This window comes from Balearica regulorum, chromosome 9 (assembly GCF_011004875.1).
Source record: "Balearica regulorum gibbericeps isolate bBalReg1 chromosome 9, bBalReg1.pri, whole genome shotgun sequence".
In the NCBI taxonomy this organism is placed as follows: Eukaryota; Metazoa; Chordata; class Aves; order Gruiformes; family Gruidae; genus Balearica; species Balearica regulorum.
Genome location: NC_046192.1, coordinates 9,234,788 through 9,260,224, shown reverse-complemented (window position 1 = coordinate 9,260,224; position 25,437 = coordinate 9,234,788). Strand labels below are relative to the sequence as shown.

Genomic DNA, 25,437 nt, shown 5'->3' with positions numbered 1-25,437 from the left:
AGCCCTTATATGCCTAATGCAGTGGTACATGTAGAAAACAAATAGAAAGGACATTTGATCATTGTTTATTAATTCTGTGTTTGCATAGTATTTACAGAGTATTTTCTCTCAAGCTTCAAGGTTTCTGCTGGTGTACTGCAGGGGTTAAAGAAAAGTATTTTTAATGCGCAAACCAGCCTCTGGGTTGGTAGTGGTTGTGGCTGCCTCCCAATCCGTCCTGTGAAGTACAACAGTACTTCCTCTGACGAGCAGATCACAGCCAAATACAGCAAGAACAAGGTGTCCTACAGCTTCTCTAGGTAATAATCTCTAAAGTACTTGAGTGATATCCGTAATGAATGTATTCAGAGCTTAGGTGCTTTTCAGATTGGGAAAAAGGAAATGAAAGAGACTCATTCTTGGTATTTTCAAATGAATGATGGAAAAAAATGGGAAAGGAAAAGTACACCCACACATTTCAGATGTTTTAGTTTTGATAAAGTTCTTCCATTGTATTATAAATAAAATCCTTTTCCAATTGCTTAAAAAAAATCCACACTTTGAGTGGCAAAACATTTTGCTTGCAGCTTCAGTAGGACAGACAAAGAATACAGCAGTAACAAAACATCAGCTGCCTCTTACCTGCTTGCATACGCACAAATATTATCTACCAGTGGAAGATTCTTCAGAGCTGCTTCTACTTTGCCAAGAGAAACATACTCTCCTGCCTGGAGTTTTACAAGGTCTTTTTTACGATCTATTGAGGAAAAAAGAAATTGAACATTAATTACAGAACACAAGAACTTCAGACACTGATTTTATACTTTTCTGAAATGAATGTATAAATGCCAAAAGGCAAGCCAACTCATGCTTGGTGAATACCATAAACATTTAATACCAGGTTTCCAGACTTTGCATTTTATCAATCTGTCCCTCACAAACATGAGCTGCATTTCAATTCCATGCACTTTCTGCCTTTAGAACGCACCTCCTGTGTGACAGCACTGGCACGTGAATGGAAGACAGCTAGGATTATGCAAAAGGCAGTGTTTGGCTAGAAGCACACATTTTGTGCTGTCTGGTCCAGACGCTTAAGGCAGGAGATACAGCATTTGGTGACATTTTGTTATTTATTCCCAGGCTAAATGCATATTTAAAGAGCAACTGTCCATCTGTTATTTGAAACACAACAACAGGAACCGAAAATTAAGCCCAAATTACTTGATCTTCTTGTATGTAGCCCCAAGGTGGCCAAGGTGACTCCAGGGCCTTACCCACGCAGCTCCTTTGCCGTATACCTGCAGTCAAGCAAGGTACTTCTGTAGCTGTCTGACCTGTTTGACCAGTGCACGGCAGCTGCAGGGGACCTAAGATTCTTCTCATACATTAAAACAAATGAGCTTAGTTTTCAGGATTAGAGAGCACCTTGAATCACCCACTGACTTCAAGAGAGAGACCTGGTAGTTTACACGGCACCGACTTTTGTACTGACAGGTGTCAAAGAATTATGAGACTATTACAGGCTTATGTATGACACCTTTACCTTAGTATATTTCTCCCCTAGTTCCTTTATGATAAAGGAATATTCCTCTTATAAAGAATGACAAGATTAAAAAAAGGCTTATTTAATTCCTGAGCACGTATTACTAAGACAGCCCTTTTACTGAATCAAATTCCACACTTACAAAATTATAAAATCTAAGACAGCTCACCTAGCTCGATTAGCCTACATATAACACTAATTACTCCTCAGTCTCACTGACAGAGTCAGTGTTAAGACTGTTTTAAAAGGAAGCAACTGTTTTAAAAATCAGCTTTTAAACACACAATCAAGTTTATGTTAAGATATCAGAATTTTCTTGTGATACATGTAAGGGCTTTAGACTGCATACTAAGATATGCAGACTTTTTTTGTTAATTACAGTATTTTACAGCCCTGAAAAATGTATATATATGTTCACCTGAATTTAACAACTCACCGATAATTTTTAGACATCCATCTTGATGAAACTCTCCAATGTCTCCAGTATGGAGCCACCTCTGCCCATTCTCATCAACAGTGAAATCTTTTTTGGTTCGTGCTTCATTTTTGTAGTAGCCCACGGTCACATTTTGCCCTCCAATAAGAATCTCACCTCTAGGATATGGTTTATCAGTGTTGTAATATCCACCTAAAAGTACGGTTTTTATTCAGTTAACAAGAATTAAAAAATATATTCCAAAGCAAGAATCCCTGTTATTATTAATACTGAAATATAGAAGTAAACACTTTAGTAAGTCCTTCGCTGAAGTTACCACTTCCCTGCATAGTTCAGTAAGAGAAGAGGTGGTTCCAATTCCTTTCAGCATATCAACAGCTATTTAACATGTGTGTTTACAAACAGTGACATTCACACACATGCAGAAGGCAAATGTCACCTCTACGCAATCCTTCTGCCAGGACTAACATGCTCCATCAGTTTCACACACACTCAAATAAAAAAAACCCAATAAATTCTCCTCATGTTTTAGGAAAGAAAAAAAAAATAGTTTCACATCAATCCAAAACACTCTTAAGTATTATGTAGTTCTATTCTACAATATATAAAAGCCTACAGTGAAGGGAAATCACCTAAATACATTTCAAACTTCATTAAAGATATTTCACATAGCATCCATTAAGCTTCTGGTCCATATGCCAATGTTTTAATATTATTATTATTATTATTATTGATAAAATCCTTATGAAGACTATTTTAAAATAATTTCTTAATGGCAACAGAAGGTATCATGCATGCAATTCAGTTGAAGTTTCCTGAATCCAGCACCTCTAAGACACAATATACAAGACCTGCACCCTGATCTAAATAATCTAAATAATGACCTAAAGACCTGCAAGAATACTGATCTAAATCAGAAAGAGCTACAATGCTGTACACATTTACACAATATGCATATACAATCATAGCGACTGGAATAAAATAAATAGTATAGCCAAAGAGAGTCATAATACAACCCAGTCAAAACGCCACTCGCATTGCTAGCTTCTGTCTAGATACTCGTAAGTTTAAAAACCACCGAGGAATTTATTTTACGTTTTTTCTCCCCCCAAGATCAAACTTTTATAAATAAAACTAGCATTTAAAATTTAAGAAGCCAAGAAGTAGCCTTCTAATTTACTACTACTGAGCAAAGCCCAACAGAAAAATAGCTATTTGAAGTTCTTACAAGCATACTATAATTCAATCACATACAGAAATTCTCACCTTCTTCCCAGTTCATTAACTTGATTTCACAACAGACCAAAGGTGCTCCCACTCTCCCTGTAGTGTAGTCCCAAACTAGAATTTTAAAAAGAGCATTTTTCAGAAAAAAAAAAAATTACCAAAACCGATTAGAAAAACCTTTGCTGTCGTGCATTTCATTTAGTGAAAATTAACTGCTATTTCTTTCTGAACTTTAATTCACAGAACAGAACTGCCAAGAAAACCAATGAATCTATCAAGGTAACGCAGATAAAATTTTTATACTGCAAAGAGAACAGATGACTGTATTTACAGATACCTGCAGTCATATCAACACAGCTTTGACAGTGCATCACACTTCAGAAGTGGCACAACAACTTTAAATAGTGTTTGCTGGACTCTGAAATAAGTAGCAATATTTCATAACAATTCAAGGATTCTGTATTTTGATTCATTTTCCTGAAGTCTCAGTCCCAAGCCCTTCTGCATGTATGCTCACCAAAATCAGAAATAACTTAATCCAGTTCAACTGGTAAGTGCCATAATGCCGAGATCCCACTCACACTAGTATAGGCTTCTCTATCACAAATGAGAACATTCATTTTTTTTATGCAGGTCGCCAGCTTTAGCACAAAGCGTCAAAATTAGTACTCCTGCTGTTTTACACGTTTATGATTACAAGTAATTCCCAGGACTCCCCAGTTATGTGTGGTGGCACACACCAAACGAATAGATTGTCAAAGACGATACGTGCAGAGCACAGATCACAGCACTCAGCGGGACGCGCCGGCACCAACCTTCCGTGATTGTTCCAGCTCCAGCCGATTCGGTTAGTCCGTACCCCTGTCCTACAGGGCAACAGAAACAAATGTTCATAAACCGCTGAGTTGCTGCGGAGAGCGGAGCTCCTCCACAAAGCAGGATGCGAATTTTTCCACCTAGCAGCATTCGTACTTTCCGGAAAATAAGGCTAAAATGCAAAAGATAAGAGAATATATTTGTTGCTTAAAAACAGAACAAGAGAGTACCTAATTGCCTATCTGAACTCAAAGTTTCCACCATCTTCAAATAAACTTTCATGGCAGTCAAGGAAAACCTTGAAGGAGCACATTTATGTTTTCAAAAACACAGGCACAGATTTTTCAGCTTGTTTCCACATTCTAATTTGAAGATGGGTTAAATGTTTTGAGAATGTAGATTTAGTAAGACACTCAAGTTCTGTGATTTTCTCCTCAAAAAATAATATAAATAAGCTGTATACATTTTGCAGTTATGTTATCCCTTAGTCTCACTACAGTTGGGAGTTGGACTTCATGATTCTCATGGATTCCTTCCGACTTGAGATATTCTATGATTCGCTTCCGTGAAAATGTGAAGTCTACAGTTATCTATAGGAATGGACTTATCTTACCCAAGAACTGTATAAATCCATTATTAAAGTCCTGATGAAAATAATGCCATGAACATAAATCTCCAATTAGTTTCAAGTTAAATAACACTCACTTAAATTATATCGGTAAATATTTAAAAGAATCACACAAACTACTGATTTGTTGTTTCAATTTACACTTAGACTTGTTCATGTTCAAAGTGTCAACATTAAAACAAAGAAAAGCACCAAAAAAATCAGATACTGCTCATGCGCTAAGACTTTGATAAGCATTTTTTTTGTGCCATTAAAAATAAAACTAAATTTACCTATCGCAGAGCGGGGTAGTGTAACCTTTGGAAATCTGTTCCATTTTGTAGTTGTAGGCCAGTATAAATAGATTCCGCTGGAAACTTGTCATTTCATTCACTTTATTCATGACATTTTTGTAGATCCGATCCATAATTTCCTAGTTACATAAAAAGATTAACTTCAGCCCAAAGTAACAGAAATCCTAAATTCAGTACAACAAAAAGGAAACAGGATCTAGAAATTCTAGTCCGTTTCAGACGATGCCCCGCTCCCAGGTCGCCTCCTCTCCCATTCCCAAGAGACAGCAAGACGGTCACAGAAACAAGGAGAGCAAACCCCTGAGCAGGAGCACTGGTGAACCCCCAGCTGCCTGCTGCCAACTGTCTGTATCCCATTCACTTCCTGTGAGGAACAACAGATGACGAATCAAAACGGCAATCCTATCCCCGCGGCTATTTAAACTTTGAAAAACGCTGACACTCATAAGATGAATGTTTATCCCCTGCATACAAATGAACACCAAAAATACTATTTTAAGCTAGCTGAACATCAAAGGTTCTACCTCTTTCATTTAAATGATCACTGCATTGATTTTGTTGTTAAAAATTTCGATTATATTTTTAAAATAATTTTTAAAATTATTTATGCTTCAGTTACTTACCGGGACAGCTGCCATTAGGGTTGGCTTAAGTGTAGTAACATCACCTTTGCTTCCTTTCTTTATTTTAGAGGACTAAAGTGAAGAACAAATTTACTAGCAAACACATTCAAGATATTTAATATGACAAACAAAATGACATAGCACATCTTTCAAACAATCATTTTCGTTTAAATTATATTTTAACAATTAAAACTAGTCCAGAGTACCAGTCATAACCACCAATACCCTGTTTCATGAAATGTAGAAAAGAAGATTTGTTGTAGTATTTTTTATGAAATATTACAAAGATCTGATGTGATTTTTTTATTTTATTTTATTATTTTTTTTAACCATAAGGGCCTACATCAACAACATACCTGGTCAGCTAATGTCTGAGGCGAAGAGTAACCAATGCGGCATCCGTGAGACAGACACACAAGCTCAGCACTCAGCTCCAGAACATGGGCGAGAGGCAAATAGCCGATATAGATGTCTTTTTCCCTGAAAAGCAGTTTTAAAAAATAGGTTTATGTTGTACCATTAGAGTCCTCGGATGAGTCATTAAGCTAAATTTACACAGAGCTTACTGCAGAACTAGACAAGCAGAAAAATGCCTTTGAGTTTGAGAACAGATTTCACGTAACATGAGCTTTGTTTCAAAAGTTGCGTACTACATACTGTAAGTTTAAGGCACGAACAAAGTGCGATGTTTACTCATCCCAAGACAATTAACCGTGTGTTATGGTTGCAAAGGCAACTCTGTGGACGAGATTAAAAACTGCACCAAACAGAAAGAAACCACAGAATTTAACACTAACCAAAGGAAGTACTGCTTAGGGAAGCTTTCGACCACTCTAGTGCAAGGCGGCCTCACAGGCTTTTGTGTCCCGGTCTTGCCCACATACAGAAGACGAGAGAACAAACAGCACATGAAGTAGTCATGTCATTTAATGCAGTACTGGAAGATGCTCAGACATCAGTACATAGTATGATGTGTCACAGACAAAGCAATATAAAACAGTTACTATTTTACACAGTCATTAATCTAAAATCATAGGCGACTACACAACTTGTTTATTTGCTGGTAAGTAACTGTTGGTACGCACCCCAGATTTGGAATCCTCTCTGCCATTCCAGTTATCCCAGCAATTATGTTGCAATGGGAGATCATAACTCCTTTGGGAACTCCTGTGGATCCACTTGTATACATGATCACCGCGATATCCGAGGGCACAGGCCTGGACTGCTGTTTCTTTCCTGTAATTTGTGTTAAAAAAAGAGAACGGTAACGTGCAGAAAGCCTACCAGATTGGGAGAGCTGATATACTAACATATTTCAGCAGTCATTCCACTGTAACACTACATGACTACTGCTATTACGTTTTGCTTTAAAAATTTGGTTAAAAAGATCGTGGTTGAGCTGAAGTGCCTTCACAAAAAGTAGCCTTCTTTATATTAGCTGAGCAATACTTTGAGTGACTGCCCTAGTCTACCACGACACTTTTTCTGTTATGTTTCCCACATTCCTGCAGAGGAGAGAGAAGCGGGCAGAGCTTTGGCTTCTCCAACACGCCTCTGAGCTCCACATCCTTCGGAAGGTACGCTGCCCTGGTTCCATGCTGCCTCATTCGCAACACCTGCGGCAAGGCACTGCTGAGCCAACGGGAGCTCCAATCTCTATAAATATTTAAAGGAAGTTCAATAGCTTTAATGGGATTAAAGTGTCTTTAGAATACCTGCACTGGGAGCAGGAAAGTACAAGAACAACTGGGTTTATTTGGAGGAAAAACTGCATAATGCGCAATACGTGCGGCACAGCATACACGCTGAATGAGAAAAGCGAGAGCACTTTTAATCATTTCCCACTCACTGAATCCTTTCCATCCTGCACGATGAACACCACTGAGGAAAATAACATAACCAGCGGCTCATGTACTTAATATAATATTAATTGGACATGCTTGACCATAAAGAATTCATTGTAGTATTCCACAATTTATGAATAGTTAACTTGACAAAGATAATGTTCCTTTATTATAGTGTATAGTATTTGACATCTAACAGACTGTAGAAAGAAGGATTAGACACCTTGTTACATAGCACATAGAATAACAAATCTCAAGGAGCTAATGAATAATAGCCATATTTTTTTCTGTTACTGTTGTCTAAAACAATTTTAATAGTAGATAAAACTGGTACATCAAAAAGGGAAAGCCATCTTTTAAAGAAATTGAGAGGTCACGATGTTGGGAGCAAACCTGCCATTCCCCTGAACATCAACAGCAGATGGATTACCCACCCACCCTACTGCTAAAACAAAATTCAATCCAATATTCACATGTCTTCAGTGGTTAAAAGATTCTGAAAACACAAAGAACAAAAGAAAGCAACTACTGCATATAATGAAATCTTAAGATACTAGCTTTAGCGGCTCTTCAGAGCCAAGAATAAAAGTTTGTGGTGATAATAGTTAAAACACCTTCTGAAATTCTGAATTCTAAAAATGTCACATGGATTGGAAATAGATTTCAAGAAATTTACATAATAGATTGATACTTTCGGAAATGCAATAAAAGTGACCAAGTTCTGTCACATTTAAATGGTTATTTTACATTTTGTTACTTGTGAATTTAACAAAACTTAATGGTAGCAAATTACAGATGTCTTTTGCTATAAAATGCACAGTAATTTTCTCCGTGCAGTCTAAATAACCTGGTTAATATGTCTGATCATGAGAATGCTTTTTAAGTTTCTATCCTGGCCTAAATGCTTATCCTAAAAACTGTTCTTCAACATGTGACACTTGGTTGGGGAGAAGACAGTTTTTATTAAAAGCATTTCACTCTGTTGAAAAACAAAACACAAAAACCATCCCACACCCCCAAATCCAACCACAACCAAATCAAACCCCCCCCCAATTTTATTTAAAGAAAAAGTAGATGCTAAAAGGTCACTGCATTTTTGTTTTGTTTTGTTTTGTTTTTGAGATCTGCAACTTCCCCAAGTTTACTCAACAGGGTCAAACCAGGACAACGAATGAGAAGATCCGAACAGAGAGAAGAGAGAGCGTACCGGTATCTGCCTTGGCCCCCATAGCTTGCACAGAAGCCATAGTGTGAACAATGACACCCTTGGGGAACTCTGACCACGTCGTTGGTTTGCCATCCACTGTAATAATGTGTCGCAGCAGCGGAACTTGAGAAACAATTTCCTGTGGAAATGAACATGTGTTCAGAAATCAAACATGAGGTTTGTGCCAAGAAGAAGAAAAATCTATCTACTGTATACATTAAAAAACAGCACCGACATAGAATATCTGAGGATTTAAATTATCAAAGGATAAACTTGTCCATCTCAAAAACCTGCAAAGCTTGAAACTTTCCACATTTAGATTTGCAGGACTGATCGAACTTTCCACTTAACAAGTCCAAAAACTTTTCCAACCATTTACTGATCTGGGTCTTATTTCAAGAAAAGCCCACAAATGACACTGCAAGGATTTGTAGAGATAATTGACTTTCCACTCTCATAGAAGACAGAGAAACTGGTGACACCAAGCTCACAATAATTCTTATGATGCTCCTTGATTACTATGCTAGTTAAAATAAGCAACAGCTAGCAAAAGCACGGAAAATTATTAGTTAAGCAGTAGTTAAGCATTTCAAGAAAAACGTGAGGTCCAAACCATTTATCAATGTTCCAGTGGAAGAAGAGATGATTATCGACTCTATCAGAAGAAATTCATTCTCTTACTGTAAGCTGAAATAAATGTGCATTGTATATATACTGTCGTTCCGGTAACTTTAAAAAAAAGTAAGGTTTCGAAATTCTCATTCAAAACTCAGCAATAGCACGCAGATTTTAATTAAAACAATTCCCTTACATGACAGGTCTAGTTCCTCCAAAACACATGATGATGAAGCGCATGCAGATTAGTTGTTCCACTTGTGTATTCGATCTGGGTCAATACGTCAAAAAAGTTTTTTGAGTGTTCTAATGTTTAATAAGCTTTCCTCCGCACTGGAAAACAGCTCTAACTCTTTGAGCAACCATCGTTAGATTTAAGAGCCATTCTCTGCTGGGAAAACATCCAACAATAAATCAGGAGGATGATCCCATTTAGCTATTCATATACAGTTCACACATTTTTCTGTTCTTCCCATTTGCTTCAACTGTTAAATTTATAGGCACTAAATCCACCCAGAAACCATAGCAGCTTCTTGTAAAGGTGTCATTCCAGGCAGCGCTGCAGCTCTTCAATAGTGCAAATTGCTAATCCTGCTCTCCAAAGTCACTGAGGAGCCTAAATCCCGCTGAAGGCTAACTATGGTTTTTTCTGTACACGAAGACAGATACATAAATCTTATTCTAGAAGAAGTGTCTGCCCTACGGAAAGGCAATAAATCATTGTTCTGTACAACGGAACCAGGCCTTTTAACAATGAACAGAGAGTAGAAAGAGAGAGACAAAGAACAGTTTTCTGACCTTCAATTTTGTTTGCATCAATTCTTTACTAGTAATGATGGTGGTCACCTCCGTTTCATTTAGTCCGTGTACTATTGCTGGGCCTCCCAGAGTAGCGTACAGAGTAACAACTGCAACAGAAAACGGCGAGGGGGAATAAAATGGTGAATCTCTGTTACACTTTCAAGTATAGTTTACAATAAAGGGCTAGGATTAACCTATTCTAAGTAAAAATATTTGTCAAGTAATATAAAGGTGCTATAGTTCTGTGCTTTAAAAAATACATTTTACATGGATTTAAACATAATTTTCAGTTACTCCCAGAAGGAATAAAGTACAACCATTGTCTACGTGACTGTTTGCTATTTTTCAAGGTCTAACTAGAGCTACCAAACGCACGCTTCCCTGTGTAATTCTCTTCTAGATCTACTCTCCTACCTTCACGGCTTTTACCATTTTAAAAGTAGGCATCTGTTCTCAGATTAATACAGTGTTTAACAGTCCTCTTGTACACACAAAACAGCTTGCATTTACGTGACTTCTCTTTTCAGAGTTCACATGCTCTGTTACTAGCCTTTTACAATTGACTGCTAGTAAGAAATTATAACATTGCAATACATGTCATCAGCAGATTAATTCTCACAGAGTAATAAATCTGTGACTATCATTCTCACATCTATTTAAAACAACATAATAAAGGTTTAATCATCACAATCATTAGGCATTGAACTGACATCATAAGAATACAGAATAGGAAGGAAAGAAAAATACTTAGGAAATGGCCTATTAGAAACAGTGTTTCCTGTATTTAAGGACAGCTCATTAGCTATAGTGTTAAACAACAATTATTCCATATTAGCAATCTTAAAATCATATTTAATTTCCTGTCATTTTTATGGGAACTGCATGAGAAAAGACAGGAAGAGACTGAGGAAGAAAAAGGCAGCTCAAAAAGGAAGAGAGATATTGCTCTCAAAAAAAAAAAAAAAATTTCCTATTTTCCAAGCAGAATGCTAAACAGGGGCATCTCAAAAAAGTTGTAAGGTCCATCAACACAATCATTGATAATTACATCATCAGTGCTGGAAGTTTTGTCACATTAGGTATCTGAATTTCTTTTGTATTTTAGTCTGGATTTAGCTGAGTATTCAAACATAATTATTAAAACAAGACAATCCCATAGTACGTGAGGGCTGTAACTATAATATGTTCACTGCAGCAAAAATAAAAAATAAAATCAAACTCTGTTGTTACTCTAAGATTTGAAATCCAAGGAGTTACTAACCTTAGCATACTAAGGAAGAACTCAAAAGCCGTTTTCTTACACAGAAAAGTAAATAGCTGACCTCTACTTATTTTTTTCCTTGTTAAAACAGTCCATCATAGTTCAGAACTGTTGCAGGGCAAACGCACATGCACTGTGTTTTCTTTAATTTGGTGGGAGCAGAGTCCAGAAGAGTGCCTCTGCGAGTTCCCACGAGCTCTCTCTACTTACGGCAGTGACCCCTGTTACATAAACAGCGACCAGAAACGCAGCTTCCCCGAGCCAACAAGCGCAACCGAGACGACGCACCGCCCGGAAAGAAAAGGATTATCTCTGAAATAACCATTTATGTAGTAAAGTACTCGTCTACAAATAAGTACATCAAGGACAACTTAGGGCTATATGACAGAGCCAAAGAGAGATATACCATTCATATGATGGCGTACTGATGTCATGGAGAGAAAAGAACTGAGACATGACTGATCCGTCAAATTCTCACCTCTCCACCATGGCACCTAAAACTTTTTCAGGCAAATCTGAAAGTTTAGGGTTTTTTTTTTCCTCTTGAAGACATACCAAGAAAGTATTATCTTTTGCGTTCATCTTTACATATGCAACAGTACAAGTGAATCTTTGATATCTGGACTTCTGCTAGGAATGCTGCTCTAGAAGTCTGACAAAAAGGAAAATCTCAATACTACTAAATTTGCCAGCTAATATACAAGAACAAAGCCTTGCCCTAAAGAAATAAATAGAAGTTTGGCCATTTATTTCAACCTAAAATGTTAAACTGACTATTTCAGCATCCATCATACATAAAAAAAGAAAAAGGCAAAGTATACCTTTAAGGGGTTCAGCCAAATCAATTCTGACAAAATCACTTCTGCTCAAGCTTCAGGAAGGCACGATTGAAAAATGAAACATAACCTTTCCTATTTATTTCATTATTTGGTTATACACTCAGGTGTTTTATCTGCCCACAGTGGTGAAGAGCTCTTCACACAGATGAAGGGCAGATACTTTGGAAGAAAATCTGTTTTCATGTCAGTACTTTTTTTTTTCTTCCATATTTGAACTAGCAATCCCACTCTACCTCCTGTAAATACAAGAGTTAATAGCTTCAAACAATGTCAAATTTACAATCAAGCAAGTATTTCTAATCATAAAACCACTTGTGTGAGTAATACATAACATAAAAATTACTTTCCCCATTTTAATTCCGTAGTACAAAAGGTATTCTCTCCAACACTACATACGAAGCAGATGAACCTGCTCTCTTGGCATCAGTTCTGGGCGCATAGCATCAGATTTAATACACTTCACATTCAGAAAGAATGTCACAACACTACCACAGCAGTTAACCGCTGTGAAACTTGTAAACTGAAGAATGCTAATATGAGTCATTTAGCAATGTCTTGCCACACTTCTTCAACATCATCTAAATTTTATTGTTCGTTCAGCAAACTGACTACATTAATGCATGACTGTATCATCATCTGCCAACACATAAGTCAGCCAAGTTCACATGAGATGACATACAGCTTAGATGCTAAATACCACGTCAGACTGTATGCCGACACACATCTCAGTAAGGGAATTTAAAACATTAATCCAACAAAACCAAAAAACCATGCATACCATTCTACAGACGACACTCATCCATGATCTCAGATTATTTTTTTCCCCTTCAAATTACGAAACCTTCCTAGGATTTGTACGCGTTCTTCACTTCCAAGGAAAAAATAATTGATGCAAGCCTTTGCATTTTATTCCCAGAATAGTCACTAGGAATCTAACAGATCCCAAAAGTGATAACGGGGAACTGACAACAGTGGATCATGAGAAATGCAATTTAAAAGCAACACAGGCATCTCATCTGAGAACAGCCAGTGCAGATCTCTGCTCTGGCAGGCAAGTTAGCAGCAGTCACTCACTGAAGAAAGGACTAAAACTGTGACTGAAGCGAGGTTGGAAGGCACCTGGGAAGATCACCTGTACAAAACAGGTCATTAGAGCAGAGTGCTCAGGGCTATGGCCAGTCCGGTTTTAAGTATCTCCAAGGATGGAGATTTCACAACCATTCTAGGCTCCTGTTCTGGTATTTAACCACCCTCACAATGAAGATGTTTGTCCTAATATCTTACCAAATTTTCCTGTGTTTCAAACTGTGCCTGTTGCGTCCAGTCTTATCAAAACACACCTTTGCGCAGTCTGGCTTCATCCTCTCTGTAGGGTCCCATTAGATAGTTTTAGAGACAGCAACAAGATCTCAACTCACTCATCTCAATGCTGAACAGACCCTGCTCTATCAGCCTCTTCTCATACATCATGTTCTCCAACCCCTTCAGCATCTTGGCAGCCCTCCACTGGACTCACTCCAGCACGTCAAGGTCTTTTTCTCTACTGGGAAGCCCAAAACTAGACACAGTACTCTAGATGTCGTCTCACAAGCATCCAAATGGAGGAGAAGGACCAGTTCTCTGGACCTACCTGCTATGCTCACACTACTACCACCCAGGATGCGGTTGGCCTTCAGTGCAAGAAGTCACTGTGTACTCACGGCTGACTCACTATCCACCAGGACCCCCAGGTCCTTTTCTGCAAAGCTGCTCTCTAACCAGTTGTACCCCAGCCTATACTGGTGTATGAGGTTATTCCAGCACACACGCAGGAGTTTGTAATGGCCTTCGTTGAACTCCATGAGTTCCCAACAGCCCGCTTTTCCAGCTGACAGGCCCCTCTGAACATCAGCCCTGCCAAACTTGCTATGGGCTGTGACCTGCCGTGTTTACACTCTGCCCCGTCAGCCAGACCTTCAACAAAGACGTTAAACACTATTGGACTCAGCATCCATCCCCCAGGGCTGGCAGCTACCTTCGTCCTGCTGATCACAATCCTTTCAGCCAAAGTATCAATGAATTTTCCATCCATCTTACCAGCTACTTATCCAGTCTCTATCTAAATAGTTTGGATGTAGAGACACTAGAGGAGATCGTGTGAAAGGCCTTGCTAAAGACACAGTATCCAACATCCACTCTCTCCTTGTCCGCAGAGCCCGCCATCATACAAGGCGAGCAGGCTGACGTGGAGTTGGTAGGGGCTAGGCCAGTACTCATCTTGTAACCAACTCCACCCTTAAAGCTGAAGGAATAATACAGCGTAAGGGTATACACAAAATAACCACACAGATCCGCAGTAAAGGCTTATTTAAATGAAAACTGCTATTTACTCATGAACATATAGCTTCTCAGCCTGAAACGGACTCCTGCTTGGAGCAGAGAGGGATCATTTAAGATACAATTTTCTTGTTAGGCTTGCTTCCAAAATCTGAAGAAAGTCTAATTGATCTACATCAGGAATTTCTGCACATCTGGCTTTTACAGCCCATCTCTTATTGAAAGAGGGTAAATACGGCATGGGAGAGAAAAGGCCGAAGCCTGCAAGGAACAGCAGCTTCTGAAGTGCCCTGTGGGAAAATGAGAACTGTCCCCCGAGAACATCACAGAACCCAGCCAGGCTGGGCTTACAGTCAGGTGAATGACACATTAAAGAGTGATGATGAAACAGACCTTTGAAAACAATTCCTATACCACATTGAGATCAGCACTCAATAGGTTTACTCAGCAAGAAGAATAGGCCTAGAGTTCCTACGCATATCCTCGCGCCTAGGCTCAGCCTAGGTTTGGGCACACAGCAGGCTTTCCACCGTGGCAGAGATGTACCTCGGACACAGTTGTGGCCTTCTACATGACCCAAGTGAAAGGGGAGCAGACCAGGCTTTGCACATCTCTGCCCTGTGCTGTGAAGCAAAGCTGTGCAAGGACTCCTCCAGTCACCCTGTCCTATTCTGCCTCTCCTCAAAGGCACCTCCAACCCAACCTGCAACTGCCCGCTGTACACGTCCTGCCAAGAAAGCACCTTCTCCTCCCTGAGCAGGCTCAGCTCTGCCCCAACACAGTCAGTGGTCTCCACAATAGCACAGCAGAAGACTAAAGGATAATGAACTACAAGTTACAGAATGGGACTAAGACTATCATGGGACAGAAGAGCCCAAAAGACACTTCTCTTACAGTTACTTCATGAGAAAATGAGGAGTATCATCCAGGTCAGAGAACTTAGTCCACTGCTAGGGTTAAGGATCCAGTTAGTGTATGATTAAACCAGATACTATGAATGAGAGAAAGACTGACTTTAAAATAGCTCACCAAAACTAAACACAGTCTTAATGTTTCGGAAGTAATAACTAGGACTCAAGCTTGTCCTTGAGTGTAGTCTCAAATTAGCATTCAGGTTAAATGAGGATGTATTAAATGACATGCAATCGACTATGAGAAAGTCAAGAGGTGGAGAGAAGTAAGAAAACTATAAAAATGTAAAAAAAAAAAGTATCAGGCTCAGCCTAAGGTTTGAGTTAAGGAATGACTTACAGTTTGGTAAAGGAGTTACTAAGCAACTTTTTAATTTGAAAGAGCTGTCCAAAATAAGCTCAGGGCTTACTCGTTCCTTTTCACTCTTTAGAGAAAACAATACAATAAACGAACCAAAATCAAAATTGAAGAGTTGACAAAATGTTCATTAAAAAAAAACCCCACACCAAACTTACAGGCACAGATGAAGGTTTGACGTCAACTTCTGAAACTGAGTCAATGAATTCATAAGTGATTTTTTGTTTGTTTTTAGAAACTTGGGAATCTGTACTGATTTGAGATTAAAAATAAAATAAACCTCTCAAATCCATTGAGCAAGATATACTTACTGAAACCATACTCCAGCTGCAAACAAGCACATATTTCCCCATTCAGTAAGGCAAACCACTACAAAGTACACAGGCTCTACTTTAGGCAGTATTTTTTATCTGTAGTTTTAAATGCTCCGTATAAACTTAATATAAAGTTTTCCTAGTGTGCAAAGTGAAGTAAAAAAAAAAGGCTTGTTTTCAGATTGGGCTGTAAGATCAAGAGACATAAATTTGTTAGGAGAGATGCATGCTTACGCTGGTAGTTGCACATAAAGCAGGCTTGTGCTGCGATCATCCACTCGGCTCTAGTCTCGCAGAAGATAGCAATGTTAGTCTTTGGTTGCTGACCCAACACTGCTAGGCCATTTCCAAAATTAACAGCTTTAATGTATACGTCTTCGTATGAAAGCCAGGTGTACTTGCCAAGGATGACCTAATAAGAATAATAAATACAATTTAGAAAACCAAAATCCTTAACACATGTCCTACTATATCTTTATCCACGTGAAGAAACCACAGATGTTTGAAGGAAAAGTTGCTTAAATTCTAAAAGCAGTTCATTCAAGATAATGAATAATATTCTTGCCAAAAACTACAGGGACCATGGAAGTTCCAACACAAATACTGCAATATCTCCACGCATGTTATCACCTCAGTTTCTGTTTTCTACACTAGGAAAGCACGTGATTCCCACCGTATTTCGTAGCTTCAGAAGCCCTACGAAAAGCCGTGGTTATCTGACCCATGGGCCTTTAGTCTTTTTACAAAGGTTTGTTTTATTTTAAATAAAGAGTGACAAGCACTAGCTAGTACAATACATACTCTATATTTGCTTTCTTGGATAGTTGGGCTGTGGTTCTCCTATACAAATACGATACAGAGGTGTTCGTTCTTATAAAAAAAACCCACAAAAATCAGGAAAACTGGAATCCAGACAGCAGTATATCAACAGGCCCTCAGTCAGAAATTGTGAAATTCCCTTCTCTTTGTTTGTCCCGAAACAAAGGTCAGGGGAAAGAAGAGTAATCTTTTTGTTCTTTCTTTACTGTTAAACAAAAGTGGGACAGAAGACTGGACTGGGAATTACTGGCAAATCTCAGTACCGAAAACTCATGTGGAAAAAGTTAAGCAATCTCACTTTTCTTCTACATGGAAAAGCTGGTGCACAGTAAAATTGGACTTGAATTTACAGTTCACTATCTGTCACAGATTTCTGTGTGTGCACTTGCACCTTATAGTACTATTTTCTCACAGAGTGACCGGTTATTTCTTTGACGACATCCTAGAAATTTTCATATACAGATACAGAGAAGACATTTTGCACTGAAAATCCAGACTCAAATTGTTATATCTTACCTGCCAAGTTATACAAGCACCTTGACAATTTTGAAAACTAATTTTTATTGGTCTAGTATTTCAGACATTTCCTTTGGCTACACAGTATTAGCAAAAAATGCAAGCAAATGCTTAAAAAAAAAAAAAAAAAAAAAAAGGCTAGAAAAGCAAACTTCTCCCTCCTCCCTCTGTTTTCCGGATTTCATTTATCAACTTTAACTAAATTTCAAACTTGTGGGCTGTAAAATCTAGTAACTTTTTGGCATGTAGCTCCATTCTAGTATGTCTGTATTTCCACATCCACCTCCTTAATAAAACAAATTTTAAAATCTCTCTCAAACTTTAATAGAAAAATATGATCTAGTAGATTTATCAAAACACTTTTTCAAACTGCAGAATTTCACTATTGGGTAGCCGAGTTGTACGTACTACAGCTTTACAGCTTATTGCTCATTCACCTACTTGTTTTGCAGGACAAAACTTTTTAACTCGGGACAGGTTATATACATAGCTGCTTGGAAATTTCATAAATATCTTCATGGATAAATAAGATTTATCCAAGCCAAAAAACAAGACTTGCCAACAGTAACAATACTTAGCAATTTCACCGGAAAACAAACAGTTCTCACACAAATATCTGCTCAGGTTTTCCTGGTTTATTTACAGAAACTCAGCTTCACTGGCAAATACAGAGCCAGAAACCTTACTGGAGAAGAAAGATCACATTGAGCGTTCCTGCTGTAACCGGAGCGAGAATCACAGCGGCATCGCTGCCTCCCCACGCTCGCAGCACCGCGGGGCACGGGGCTCACGCTGCCACCCGCGCTCGCACCTACAGCCCCCAAGGACAAGGACCTGGGAGCTCCTTTCGGTTTCCACACACCAAGATACTTCTGGTATGGCAAAACTTTTACTGCTTCCAAAGAAAATACTGCACCTATGCCTGTCCGTCCAAATTTCAGTAATTTGGAATTTTAATTCCAGTACGGGACATTCTTCCCCCAAGTGCGGTATTTTTGGCAGACTTGGAAATTCTTGACAAGCTCATCAGTTGAAAATAATTTACAGAAATTAATCGGGCGACACCCTTTCCACATTATATTCTACTTACAGCGTGGCCTCAGGGATGCTGCTCTCAAATAATTAGGCCAAAAAATACAAGCAGATTCTTGTTACTGTTTCTGTTAAGTTTGCCAATCTGTATATGAACATGTTTTGGTAATTCCCATCATTCGCTACGTAACTCACAACAGTTGAAAGAATAAATCATTAAAGGGTCAAAACCGGAATGACACTCTGAGTTGTACTTTTCCTACTGCCTGCCATTTATTTAAATTCCCATGCTCCCTTCCTCCCCATGCCCAGCATTTCTTCTTTTTTTATTCTCTTAAATAATTTATTCTCATTGCTTAAACAAGTTTGATATCAAGTAGTGAAAGAAGGCCTTACTGGTGCTTTCCTTTAAGTGGTTAGAAAACCCACAGAAGGGAAGCATAGCACTGTTAGGTATAGTTATTTTTATAGATGTAGAAATATAGTTATATTTCTGAAGAACCCCGACGTGTGAAAACAGATGAGAAAACCTTTTTCAATGCAGCTATTTTGAGTTGTACTTTTCCTACTGCCTTCCATATATTTCAATTCCCATGTTCCCTTCCTCCCCATGCCTAGCATTTCCTCTCTCTGACATATTGATATACCGCCTCTGTCCGTGTGTCCCTTTCTTCTGCATTTCCCTATATGCTTCTTTTGCAGGACACAGAGCAGGTTACGGTTTCTCTCCTTATGTTTGAGGACATCTTCAAATCCATCTCCCTTCCCGGCCCTTCCCTCAGTAGCTTTCCCTACTATTTTCCAACGTACAGTTTCTACTGCAAACAGCTGTTAAGACTGATGTTAAATGCCATAATCTTTTAAACATTCAGACACGTCTAATTTTACAACTTTTAGAACTTATTTCTGCCAGGTAACTACTTACACGTGTAAAGAAACTGTCCAAGAGTTTGCGAGAGAAGGGCCCAGGAAGTCAAGATTATTGAGAACTGATTAGAGAGACACATAAAACCAAACACTAAACCAGAAGGGACAGCACCTTTGAATGCTTACTTCAAAATACCGCATTAAATAGAAAAATACTGCCCTCTAGTGCACCAGCTTCTAAACATACTTAAACTGCAAGTTATTAAAAATAGTTATCTATTTAATGCATTGGAAAAGATTATTAAACATGAGTACTGTATTCATATTTGGAAATCCAGCAAAGCATAAAGACTAAATACTTGCTGCACAGTGAACACTTCTTGAATCTGGATTTTAAGGCAACCCTAATCAAATTTTGAGCGTGAAGGTGCCACAAAATGTTCTCAAAAAAGCTGCAGGCACACGAAGAGTCATTAAACTACCTGACCTCAGTTACTTTCAAGGTCTTCCTAAAAGGAGCTTATAAGGCTTGAAGAACCTAGACTACAATCTGGAAGCCAGTGATCACAAGTTAAACACATTTCCTTGCAGAAAAAATATTAACAATACAAAGCAGGTTATTTGAAGTGTCCATTTTTAGCCTTTTCCACGTGAAAACATGGATTGCAGCTGAACACCACTGAAAAACCCCACCCTAAACTATTATTTGCATAGCACTCTCTGGTTTTCAACATCATAAGCTACTCGTTCACTGCTCAGTGGCTCGGCACGGCAAGAACCTACCTGCAACGTCACAGTAAGCTTCAGTACCAGCTACCAGGAGCAACGTCCTGCGTTCCCAAGCGTTCACACAGCCTCGCAGGCTTTAGCTGCACCACTTTCCCCTACCCAAACCGTGTTTGCGTTCCCCAATATGTCTTTCTTACTATGTTTCTGCTAATTCCGCTCTTGGTTACCAATCTTTTTTAAAACAGAACAAAACAAATAACCCCTGAAAAAAACCCAACCCAAACACCCAACAACAGAACGCACACGCAAACAAAGCAAAATCCACATACCAACATATATAAAAGCAAGCACATGACAATATAAGTAAGACAACATAAAATAATCAACTGGAAGAATAAGGTTCATCTTTTGGGCATCATAAAATGTAAGCTCTGCTTAAATTAATGAATTTTTTCCCAGTTAATTACATCTTAATCTCTAAAGTATTTTCAACATTATTTTATCCTGACTTAAATACATATTTTATGAAATTAATATTAGGCACGCTCTCCAACCCATGTATTAAAGGACACTACAGAAGGAAACAGAAAAACTAACCAGATATAAAATACTATAAAATGCAAAGTAAGCAGAAGCAAGTATTTGTATTTATTAATATCCATGAATTTCTGCTACTTTGGCAACTACACAGGAATAAATAAATCTTTTGAACAGTATAACATAAAACTTCAAGAAATTACAATTATCTGGGATAGCACTGCTCTCAATAAATTGATGCAGTATGATCTTAAAGGTGTTAAATATCTAGCTTTAAAACAATTTTAGCCAGAAGTGTGAGCACACTTAGTTCTCCGAAGAATCACAACCTTAATATTGTACTTTTTTGAGATACATATATTTACCCCATTAATTAATGAATCATTAATTAGGCTAATCTAGCCCATTGCAATCTGCAGAGAGAGACATCTTCTAATAGGTAACTACAGAGATCCATGATTTACATTCTGATCTGCCCCTGACTTGCAGATGACCTCAGAAAAATGCATCTATCGTTCCCACCGAGTTCAATTTCTGAACGGAAAAAAAATAATTAACAAGTTCTGCAACTCATGTAAGGTATAGAAATGACATGTCTTATATCTAAGAATTAAAATTGTCAGGCACCATTTTGAAAAGTTGCACCAAATAAACCACAACAAGTTGCCTTTACTAAAAGGAAGCAGGCAATAAAAAGATGCACGTTATGAGACAAAAATCGAAGGAAAAGAACCCTGACATTTAGAATCAACAAGGTGTCTTGCAAAATTTTCCAATTTTCCTCACTTGCTAAAACATGTTATGAGATATTAAGAAACACTGTATTCCTTAATGGAAAAAAAAAAAAAAATTAAAGTAGACTTATGTGACTTATGCCCAACTTGGAACAAAATAATTTGAGGGCAAGTATGGCAACGGACCATAATGAACTGTTGTGTCAAGCTTAGACAAAATTACCTAGCTTAGGTAACTTCTAAGTCTAAATACTTAGAAACAAGTAGTTTAAGTAGGTCAATGCCAACATTCTTCAGCATTCCAATATGCAGAACACTTTGCTTGCATAATGGAAAAGGCTAAAACTCCTAAGTTCTTAAGCCTTACATTACTAATTACGTTTGAAAAACAGAGCAGAGATCACAGGCAGCCAAAGGTCTGATCTATGCTCAGAAGCCACTTTGTACGACATGAACTTTCCATTTCTTTATAGGGCAATGAGGCAGCAAAATGTGCATCAAGAAAGATTACATGCACCCATTTCTCCCAGCATTTCCCTGACACTGAAAAATTAACTCCATAGCTGGGAGTAAGTTTCACTAATAATTAAAGCTTCTATAAAGATTTTAACAGAACTGAACTTTGCCATGTATCGTGATATCAACCAAATTCTACTGTAAACATTACATTCCTAGATCAGAATTAAAACTAGCAGTATTTAAGGAATCCTTTATTAGATAAAGAGATAAATTTTTCTTCTGCAGGAAAACTAATCTTAACTAAAAATTGTTTTTATAGCACGTAGTTAACAACTCCTAATACAGGAGCGCAGACCTTTAACACATATCCGCACAAATACCTGTATCCTGTTAACAGTATCTTGAACTTGCTTCTTCAGGTAAAACTGCATTTCTAAATGCCTCTGAACAAATAGAAAGCAGCCACTGACAACTCAGGCCTGAACTTAAAAGACTACAAAAAGTTAGTCCCTTGAAACGAGAGTTTTATATTGAAATTACATCTCCCACACACACTATGATTACAGATTGGCAGAGAAGTAGATCACCTTAAAGGAGATTGAAAGAGGGGAAAAAAAAAAAGTCTTCCAATTAAATTCTGTGCAATCCTTTTCTAAACAAAAGTTTCATTTAAGGCCTGAATTCACAGAGCAAAACAGTAAATCCTTAATTTACAGCTAAGTTTACTGGAAAGGCACATGTAAGTATAGGCATCTAGTAATTTTTCTATATTTATCTGATTAGTTGTGCATAACACAAAGGGACACTTTTTTTTTTTTTAATTCACCTAAAAGGAAAACTTTAAAGCCGGTTACATCACCAGCAAAATATAAAAAACAAGTACTAAAACATATTTGTGGTTTTTTCTTTGGCTGAAACCATAAAAAATGATATCTACTCAAGAAGGCAAAAAGAAGGCATAGATTTGTTTTAAATGCCAAGTAATGAAAGATTGGGAATTAAGATAATTTAACTCTTTTCACAACTACTTAACCTAAGTAGGGAAACTTTTCTTCCCCCCGCCCCGATTTGCTTTACTGGACTAGAAGTGTTGCAAAAAAAAGTAAACACACTTTGCAAAAATTCTTGAAGGCAAACTGCAAAAAGACCTACCTTTTTAAAAACTTTTCCTGACGGCTGGATTTCATCCTCCTCTTTTAGGATTTCACGTGTTCCCAAGAGTTTTTTGTCCTTAAATTTAGTTTTAGCATATTTAAAAACTTTGTCGAGTGTATCACACCCAGGATATAACACTGAAGCTAAGCAATGCAGGCTGTTAACAGATCTGTACGCACCCCCGGGCTTGTTATTCACAGGTTTAGCTTTAACCTGCTTGGCTTTTGCTATGGCCTGCCTTGAGCCCGAAAATATGTACCACGGAATGTATGTTACAAAGGAGTAGACCAAGATTATAAAGTTTATAAACTGTAGAAGAACAGGGTTGATGTTATGCTTCAACTTCATTTTTGGCTGCTCGTGAAGGTTACAAGGGAGGGTTCGGAAACGTGCATCAGTTAGACAGAGATCCAAAAAGATCTGAAAAGAGAAAAGACAGTGTTAGTGGTAAACTCTACAGCTGTTGGCAAGGGGGTTATTTTCAAACAAATTATTATAGTCCATATCAAAGTAGGTCTTTTTATGCAGAAATCAGGCTAAAAGTCTTAACCCCTTACACAAGCCAAACAAGACACCGATACACGAGGGAAAACTCTTCCGTTGCCGTTTAACAGGCTGCAGGGCTTACCAGTATTTTTATTTCTTCGGACACTACGTAACACAAACACAGAACCTAAGGAATTCAGGACCTGGGTTTTTAATGAAATGACACATGAATGGCATGTATTTATCTGGAAATGTTACGTGATTATACAATTTAAAAGATTCTCTCCGACCACATCAGAATACCTACACGCGTATCTTCACTAGCGATCTTTCTGACCTCTGACTGTAAGTCATCAACCTCCACGGAAGCCCTCAGAACACGAGCAATGCCACCGCTCGGTACGTGGGAATCCTGATCGCCGAGTACGTTGAAATGCTTTCCAAACCTTACACAGACTGGGACGCCTACACAGGAGAAGGAAACCGTAACCTTCCTCCATGAAGGCCCTGTACGCAACAGAACTTTGCTGGTTCCTTTATTCCTAGGGACTTTCCATCAGCCCTACGATTTCAGCCTCGGTACCAGTATGCAATGCGCACACTTGTTATATAAATAAATACAACAACAAGTTAACTAATATTTGGTAAATACTGGAAATGGCTTAGAAATATCCCCAAAATCCTAGCAATAGCACTATGAAGACATATGTAACTTTTTCCAGGGTCCCTAACGATGCTAGGATATTCACCCTGACTTCTTAAATTTAAAGCATCATTTATCACACCTCAAGAACACAATGATGCAACTTGCTAACGTATTCCACTGTGGAGGCAAGAAATTATGCCATCTATCTAAAAGATTAAAAATCAACAAAATAATTAAAATTATTATGGAAAACAGGGACACTTGTCATAATGGCTGAAGGTTAATTTCTGCAACGGTGAATGAGCTACCAGTTATAAAAATCCGTTTTGCACACGTAAAAGCAAAATGAACTATAAATACACTTCACACAGTTAACTTTTCAAATGTATTGATACAACTGTATTACAAGCAATACCATACATCAAGCAAGTAATAATGAAGTGTACATAAGATGCACAACTTTGATAATTCTTTCTAGATTAAGTAAATTTTCATTCAAGATACAGCGCCAGTACCATATTATTCTCTGTTGATGTCTTATGTTCATTGACTCTTTGAAAACCCTAATGAAAAGAAATTTGAGTTGAAAAAGTAATGTAAGATCCTTCAGTAGTAATGGCAAGAAACCTTTTTAATGAATCTTCGATTTGTAGGTCCTTTTGAGAACAGATCAATCCAACATCCTTCATTTGTAGGATAAGACTAATTCCATCTTTCTCTAAACCATACAATTTCTTAAAATTCCAAGCAAAAATATTTCACCATCAACTTCTTCCCTAACAAGCTGCTGTAACCTCATCGTTACCACTGCATCGTTACACACAGTTTGAAGGAACCAAGCAACATCAAGGTCTACTCTGCAAAGCACCCAGAGACACAGTTTCAAATACAGCACAGGAGCTCGTCACAGTAGGGACTTACTGGATCAAGCAGCAGAGGGGGAAAGGGATTTAAAACCTCAAAAAAAAATTAAAAAATGGAAATGTATATATTTTAATTTTCAGATTAAAGGCAAAAAGCAATGACAAATATATATATATATAAACTTAAATAGGCTAAAGAGCAAATTCAGTAATTGTTTGAGAAGACTTACGTTCTTAGGCTGTCACTGAAGGATACTTAACGGCAATAATCGTGTGCCAGCCAAGAAGCTACTGCCATCCAGAAAAATTATGCTGTTATTGATAGCGGCATAGAACATGATGTTTTAAAGCTGAATCCAGAGTTCACGCAACAAAAGTTTACCCATATTTCAAAAAGTCATACATTGTACTATAATTTTGCCTGGCCCAATTGGGGTGGGGGGGTGGGACAGGACAGACTTTTTTTTTTTCCCCTGCTTATAAAGCTGGAGAACTTCCCTGTGCGCCTACAAAGTAGAAACAGAATTTAACCAAACACTGTTACAAGCAAAAATGGAGGCAGCTGTTTTAACACCTTTTGGAA

At 38.0% G+C, this 25,437-nt stretch overlaps 1 protein-coding gene across 4 annotated transcripts in view; it reads right to left on the bottom strand.

The window, feature by feature from the left end:
• Window positions 1-25,437, bottom strand: part of ACSL3 (acyl-CoA synthetase long chain family member 3) — a 51,822-nt gene that overhangs the window by 8,109 nt on the left and 18,276 nt on the right. For all 4 annotated transcript variants that reach the window (XM_075761002.1, XM_075761000.1, XM_075760999.1 and 1 more), the window contains 12 exons: window positions 22,857-23,279; window positions 16,246-16,423; window positions 10,010-10,119; window positions 8,597-8,735; window positions 6,631-6,781; window positions 5,902-6,025; window positions 5,546-5,617; window positions 4,902-5,041; window positions 4,001-4,173; window positions 3,225-3,299; window positions 1,959-2,150; window positions 622-736 (listed from right to left, as the gene is read on the bottom strand). In XM_075761002.1, coding sequence (XP_075617117.1) covers window positions 622-736; window positions 1,959-2,150; window positions 3,225-3,299; window positions 4,001-4,173; window positions 4,902-5,041; window positions 5,546-5,617; window positions 5,902-6,025; window positions 6,631-6,781; window positions 8,597-8,735; window positions 10,010-10,119; window positions 16,246-16,423; window positions 22,857-23,207 — 1,820 coding nt within the window. In that variant the 5' untranslated portion in view covers window positions 23,208-23,279. The remainder of the gene's footprint in view (window positions 1-621; window positions 737-1,958; window positions 2,151-3,224; window positions 3,300-4,000; window positions 4,174-4,901; window positions 5,042-5,545; window positions 5,618-5,901; window positions 6,026-6,630; window positions 6,782-8,596; window positions 8,736-10,009; window positions 10,120-16,245; window positions 16,424-22,856; window positions 23,280-25,437) is intronic.